Below are 7,771 nucleotides of genomic sequence, written 5' to 3' on the forward strand. Positions count from 1 at the left end.
ATGGCCATTCTAACTGAAAATAGTATTAAAACCAGGGTAACATTTCACAGAGCAAAACTAAAACAAAAGGCAATTATACTTAGGTTTACTTTAAAATATGAGATCTCATATAAACAGGATCAGACATCTCATGTATAACTTTGATGAACAAATAGTAAGAGAAAATCAAAGGCTCTTTAATCAGAATACTAAATGAGAGAGGAGGCATTTTTCATATAATGTTAAGACCACAATATGTGAAAATTACTCAAAGAGAATCTGGGTACTGGTGAAAGAAACACATGGTATCCTGGACAGGAAAATACTTTTTTGGTATGCTTTGAGAGACCTCTGGTGGCTGCAGAGAATTTTGTCATATCCTTAATATTTTTTAGTCCACTTACACTTGATATTTATAATGCATGTTTAATTGCGTATTTTAGATATGTGTACATTTTATTTATGTCTATTATTTTACACTGTAACACTATTGGCCATCCCCTCTTAATTGTTTCCTCCACCTTTTAAGGTATGATCCAAAGAATGATTCATGGTCAACTGTGGCGCCTCTGAGTGTTCCTAGAGATGCAGTTGCTGTGTGCCCCCTGGGAGACAAGCTCTATGTGGTTGGAGGATATGATGGACATACTTATTTGAACACTGTTGAGTCATATGATGCACAGAAAAATGAATGGAAAGAGGTACTCCCATGCAATACTCAAATTAGTATATTTCAGGCTTTAATAGATTTTAAAATGTATTTTTGGAGTTAATTCCATTCTATTTCTCTCTAGGGCATAACCAGATCTTTTAGTAAAATTTATCTATTTATTTATGTCTTAGAAAATTACTAGTTGGTCTAGTTGGTCATTAACAGGATCCATCAGTACTTATATGAAGGGGGACAGACCATTATCTTGAATTCATGGAAGCATTCCTTTCACAGAAAAGAAGTGAATCAAATTCATTAATTTAAGAGCTTTACCCTGGTCAACTTTCTATGTAGGTATTATGACTTGAGAACCAAAGGGCATTGTCTTCTTCCACAAGTGTCTGCCCTTCTTATTGGCTGGTGCCCAGAAGAGCCTTCAATCTTTTCCGTATAGAGATTGTGTAAACTACAATATTCCTAACTTCTTCAATTATTCAAGGAATTTAGGGCACAGTAAGAGACCAGAATTAAACTCTCTCAAAAGTGCTGGGCATCTAATAGGAAAAATTCTAAGGAGGGTACAAAAAAGAGCACTGAAAAGGCATCTTGGAGATGTTAAAGGCTAACTTGACCCTTTTGATAGTCTTACCAGTGATAGCCTCGGATGTATTCCAAAATATCTAATGGTATTTTGTCAATTAAATAACATGTTAATAACAAATGAAGTATGAATAATGCTTCACCATCTCCACAAACAGGCAAACCTTGTGATTGGTATCTAACTTCACCTTTCCTTATACTAACTTCATGCTACTCTGCATTCTACAGGGTACAATTGGCTACTGTTCTAAATAATTAGGTGTTAATATAAAGACAGCTGTTAATGGGTTTCTATCTCTCTCCTTCAACAGTCTGACTCATTATGACTCTCCGAAACCCTAATATCCTACCATGTAGGTAGTTCCTTACCTTATCACTGCTTAGGACCAACCAGAAATGAAAGAAAAAAAATTAGCAAACAAGGGGTTAGGTCAAATACAATAAACAAAACGTTTAAATAAGCTTGTGGAATTTACTTTTCTGAAGACCAGTAGCTAAGAGACCTAGATGTTATTCTTGGCTCTGTCATTATTTAATTGTGTGATCTCGAAAGAGTGAAAGAGAACTAATATATAGTGGTATTATAAATACTATATGCCAAATCCTTGTCATTCCTTATTTAACCTAACCCTCACAAAAACCTTGAAGGATGAGTAAAATATGCTGTAACTTTTCAAGTGAAAAAATTATCAGAATAGTGAAACTTACCCAAGATCACCTGATCCTCAAACTAAGGTCTATATCATTCTAAAGGCTATGTTCTTTCTAGCACAATACACTGTTATCTGGGCTGCAATTTCCCTTACCTTTATACAAGGTAAAGTTAGACCAGAATAAGTAAGGACTTTTTCAACTCCAGCATTCCATATTATGCTAAAAGTAGACTTCAACCAGCATTTCTTTTTTTGTTTTTGTTTTAGGAAGTTCCTGTTAACATTGGAAGAGCTGGCGCATGTGTTGTGGTGGTGAAGCTATCCTAAAGCTATTTTTATCAAATGGAATGAAACTGGATAATTTCAAGAAACAGAGTAGAAAGGAGAAATGAAATATATATTATTTAAACATGTTATTTACTGCGATTAATATCAAATTGGAAAATTATTGTGCTGTTTTAATATGTAGTTATAATTGCTTTCGTTTGTGAATCCAACTCAAGGTTTTAAACGTGAATTACGTGAGTGCTAAGTGTATGTGTTGTTGCAGTTGACAATATAAAGGGAAATCCAATAGTCTAGATTTAGCCTTGTTATGATAAAATGTTGAAATATTTAATGAAATTGATGGAGGCCAAAGTGTGAAGGTTATAAAAGCATTAGTAATTTTCATGTTAAGAGCCTTAGAAGTTAAAAGCATTTTCAATTTCAAAAAAGGTACTCTATTACCTGGAATATAACTTAATATAAAAGAGAACATCTTAAAGCTTAAAATACAATGTTTGATTTTTAGTAAGACACCATTCTCTTATTCAGATAATATCCCAACCATCTAAATAATACCTCACATTTACCAAAAGGAAAGCTTTCACTGTGTTGAGGCTAAAAATATATGGCTCATTGACATAATTGGTAATGCTGATCACAGTATGCCGAAATTTTTACAAGCTTACTCATTTTCAGTAACCATCTGCCAGAGCACACATAAAGATTTGATATTTCTTAACAAATTTTTTGTTATATTTGTTTCCAGTAAGATATTATTGTAATTTCATAATACAATCTATACAATAAAATAGTGACTATTTATCATATTGATACCTCAGCTTCAGAGTGTCAGAGCCTCACTTGTATAGAAAGTAATGTCCTCCTCAAACATCTGTGTGAACTCTGTAAACACATATCATTAAGTTAAACAAGTTTTCAAAAACAGTATAATTTTTTAAATGCATTAAAATTGAGAAGATGTTCCACAATGTTAACACATGGAAACACCAAAATGTTCAATATGCATGGTAAATTCTACAGTTATCTTTTATGTACCAATACATCCCTTTCTGTTAATGTTATATTTATCCAGTAGAAAATGGTAAGGATGTATACAATATACAAAAAAAAGACTTTTTTTAATTGAAAAAACAAAAAAATGTCTAGTATTTTAGTAGTACTTTATCTTTAAATTCTTATCTCCTTTCCATTCAATTATAAAACTAAGGTGAAATATTGAAAAGAACCTTTATGAAAATAACTTTTCAAGTAAATGTACAATTTTAAAATTTCTACAATAAGTTCTTTTAAACAGACTTTGTATTGTAGTTTGTGAAACCGACAAATAAAATCCAGAGAGATACTTATAAAATGTACTACTACCTTTTGAGTTTTGAAAAAGAACAACATAAACATAAGTTGTAGAAAGATATTTGTACTTTGACAAATTGAATTTAAATAAAATATATTTCCTCTGGTTATAGAGTGTGGCTTTAGAATATATCAAGTACGGCCTGGATGGACCTCTTGATATTATATTTCCCCAATAGTTAAATACAAAAATAAAATTCCTCTCCTGTTTTTCTTATACCTGCCATTATCTCTAATTCTAAATAGAGGGCTGTAGATTTCTCCAGTTCTAGAAGTGGAAATGGAGATACAGAGACACTGTAAAACACACATACAGCCCTGTTGGATCTTTGGAATTCATACCATATCAAAATCAATGTAGAAATGAGTTACCCAAACCATTATCCTCACTACACAGCTTGGCCTGTCAAATTAAATGGGAATGTGAGCCAGTAGATAAGGGATATGTCAAATGACCTATCACAGCCTAGCTTGTCAATGCTCCAGTAACAGCTAGTTGGTATTAATAAGCAGATTGTGTCCAGAGTCATGTCTGGTCAAACAAGTGGAGATTGAATACATCTTCTTGATGGTACAGCAGGGCTTGCTTCAGTTTAAGAATTGACCCATAAAAAAGATGCATATGTTTCCTAGAGCTACCACAGCACAGCTGCATTCAAAAACTGTGTTTAGGCCACTATGGCTGTCATGATCTGAATGCTTGTCTTTCCTGAAACTTATGTTGAAACTTAATCCCCAATGTGGCAGTATTGAGAGGTAGGGCCTTTCCAGGTAATTGGGTCATGAATGTTTTAATCCATTTATGGATTAATTGATTGTCACAGGAGTGGGACTGGTGGATTTACAAGAAGAGGAAGAGAGACCTAAGCTAGCATGCTCAGCCCCTTGGCTATGTGATGCCCTGTGCCACCTCAGGACTCTGCAGAGAGCCGTCATGAGTGAGAAGGCCCTCACCAGATGTATCCCCTCAACTTTGGACATCTCAGCCCCCATAATTGTAAGAAACAAATTCCTTTTCTCTATAAATTCCCTAGTTTCAGGTATTCGGTTATAAGGCAACAGAAAATAAACTAAGAAAATTGCCTAGCTGAGCTGCCAAAATCTGAGCAGATGTGAGCAGTCAAAATTGAGAGCTGCAGAGGCCCCCATAGGGTACTATAACATAACTGTGTTTGTCTCAGTCAAACCTAGTTGGGGAAAAGAGAGCTACAGTCAGGGTCCTTGCCATACCTTAGTAGAGATGACCTACCAGGGCTAGTTTAAGCAAACAAAGATAGAAAAGGAACTTATTAATCTCTATATTCTCTCAGCAAGTGTAAGGGTTCACACATTTAGACACTATACTCATATAGGAAAAAAAATGTTGCTTCTTGATTTTTCTATTATCATTAAAACCATGTTCAGGATCCTCTACCCTGTAGCCCTCAGCAAACATCATGATGATTCTCCAGATACCACCATCAGTTACCTTCTCTGTATTTCCACAGGACATGCAAGAACTTCTAAAAGTCTACTGTACCACACAGAAATCGAAGGTGACTCTGAGAACTAACTTCATGTCCTCCCTCTGCCTAACTATGCCATGTATCACCTTTACTCAGATGTGGCTGCTGCCCCATTTTGAAATGGAGGGAACACTGAAAGGCAGTTTCCTTCTGGAGGCCCAAATGAGATATAGAACAAAAACCTCTCTGATTTTAGATTTTCTCTTAAGTTCTCTAACGACTCCTACCCTGCAATCTCATTTTATAAAAAGAAAAAGACCCCGAAACATATGTTTCCTCAGCTGTCACCATTCTCTTTCCGCTGTCTTCACATTCATTTGATGCAGAAGGGACAGATTTTCAGTCAATTTTCCTCTTTGTCATGGACTTCCTTTGCATCATATGTCCCTTGCTGGAGACACTAAGCCTCAACCTAAATGATGGAAGTAGTATCTCCTCTGTTGTCTGTGAAAGACACCACATGAACTACCTAGTTCACAAGCATGGCTCTCCATGTGTCAAAGAAAACTTTTGAAAAGTGTTTTAATTTCAAATGTCTCATCACAAAAATTAATGGTTAAGTGAGATTATGGATAAGTAATTAGCTTGACTTAATCATTCCATATTGTATACATACATCAAACATCACATTTTAATCTAAAAATATATACAATTATGATTTGTAAATTAAAAGAATATTAATAAAAAATGTTAAATCTATTTTACCCTCTCTTGACAACACTTGCTTTTCAAGATTATGTCATGCTACAGACTAGGAAAAAGTCCTATTCTTATTTCTAAAATTTTAATATTGATACTATCTTTTTGCATTTCTCTTATAATCCTAATCCCCTCCCTTAACTCATACACTTAAAGACACACAGCATATATGAACAATGAGGGAAATAGGCACATCTTTCAAAATATGGGGAAGGTCACACATGAGTGGATGTTAAAAGGACATTAATATTGTTCAAAAATGTTATCCCTGTGACACAAACATTCATTAAGGATCTACTATGCTTGAGGTTCTGGTTATATGTACAGAAATTAGGGCTAAAATTATGAGATTCTCACCAAATCCAGGTCTATACAGTTTAGATTATATTCCAAGTGAGGTGGAATCAAAATTTGATGGTTTTGTCGCTACAAAAGCCAGCTTAATTTGCCAAGTTCATGTTTCTTCTAAATCCATGGAGACCTCATTCAAACATCCTTGTTCCATATGCTAAATTAATTGTATATATGAATGGTTAAACAAACTTACCTGGACTGTAACTAGTTAGATCTTACCAGACTAAGCATACAGAAGTTCTGGCCAACAGAGCACAACTAGTCATTTAAAATTGGCCTGGAAAGATAAAATCAGATGCCGATCTTTGAAAGCCGTACCTTCACCAATCCACTTAGGTTTGTCTCAATTTTGTCAAGTCTTCACTAATGAAATGAGGCTGAAAAAAAGCCAGTCAGGCTGGGAAAGTCCATCTGCATTCACAGAACAGTCCTGTCTAATCCAATGCATAGGAACTTGCCCAGTTGAGAGAAGGTCTGAGCCAGTAGAAACAGACAATACTCTCTCTCACTATAATCTCTCTGATGGCTTTTAGTTTTATTCATTATAGTATCCCCAGGGCCTGTCACAGATTCTAGTACAAAACGTGTTCAATAAATAAGCGTGTAAAAAAATGAATGAATAGATTTTTTGATGGAGTCAAAGACCAGGTATTTTATGAGGATGAAATTCAAATAATGGTTCTGGAAACATGGCAGAATAAGCAAAGGCAAAGAGGTTTCTCTCCCTGATCCCATCCCCAAATATTAAACACATTAAAAACACAGAAATGCAAGATAAGATTGCACAACATTTTTAGGTACAAAGCTAAGCTCTAAAGAAAGAAAGGCAAATCTCCAGATGCCAGGAGCTCAGAAAGAACTTAGAAAAGAATAGTAAACTCACATGGTAATGGAGATAATCTCGGAGTCAATGAACTCAGTTATAAACACTAATGACATAGGTTTTAACACAAATGTGTAGACAAGAATCATGAGACTTGGTCTTGAGACTGTTGTTAGGTGGATAAAGGCTGGAACATCCAGATATGGTCACTTTAATCACTCAGAACAAAAATTCACTGGGGACATGAAATAGCAGATGAAGCACAGATAAACAGATAATAAACTGGAGGGAAGTTCTCAGTACATTACACAGAATATAGCACAGAAAAGTTAAAAATGGAAAACATGAAAGAAAAAGTTAAGAAGAATAAGAGTTAGAATGAGAAGGTCACATTTGATATTCTTCACATTGAAGAATCACATTGATATTGAAAAACTGATTCTAAAGTTTATATAGAAAGACAAAAGACCCATAATAGCCAAAAAATATTGGAGAACAAAGTTGGAGGACTGACACAACTCGACTACAACTTAATATAAAGCTGTAGTAATCAAGATAGTGTGGAATTTCCAAAGGAGTAGACAAATCGATCAGTAGAACAGAATAGAAAGCCTAGAAATAGATCCATATAAATATAATCAACTCATCTATTGACCAAAGGCAATACAATGAAGAAAAGACAGGCTTTTCAACAAATGGTGCTGGAAAACTAGACGTACACATGAGAAAAAGACACAGATGTTACACTCTTCATAAAAATTAAGTAGAAATGAATCACAGAAAAGGTCTTCATCCTCATTGTCTTCACGTTGAGTAGGCTAAAGAGGAGGAAGAAGACGAGGAGTTGGTCTTACTCTCTCAGGAGTGG

General features: G+C 34.7%; 1 protein-coding gene across 1 annotated transcript in view; it reads left to right on the forward strand.

Annotated features, from left to right (window-relative positions):
- KLHL4 (kelch-like family member 4) overlaps positions 1-2,211 on the forward strand; it is a 108,945-nt gene extending 106,734 nt beyond the window's left edge. Inside the window, exons 10-11 of the mRNA XM_012659463.1 lie at positions 509-680; positions 2,152-2,211. Coding sequence (XP_012514917.1) covers positions 509-680; positions 2,152-2,211 — 232 coding nt within the window. The remainder of the gene's footprint in view (positions 1-508; positions 681-2,151) is intronic.
- Positions 2,212-7,771: the final 5,560 nt, after the last annotated feature.

This window comes from Propithecus coquereli, unplaced genomic scaffold (assembly GCF_000956105.1).
Source record: "Propithecus coquereli isolate 6110/MARCELLA unplaced genomic scaffold, Pcoq_1.0 Scaffold612, whole genome shotgun sequence".
Classification (NCBI taxonomy): domain Eukaryota; kingdom Metazoa; phylum Chordata; class Mammalia; order Primates; family Indriidae; genus Propithecus; species Propithecus coquereli.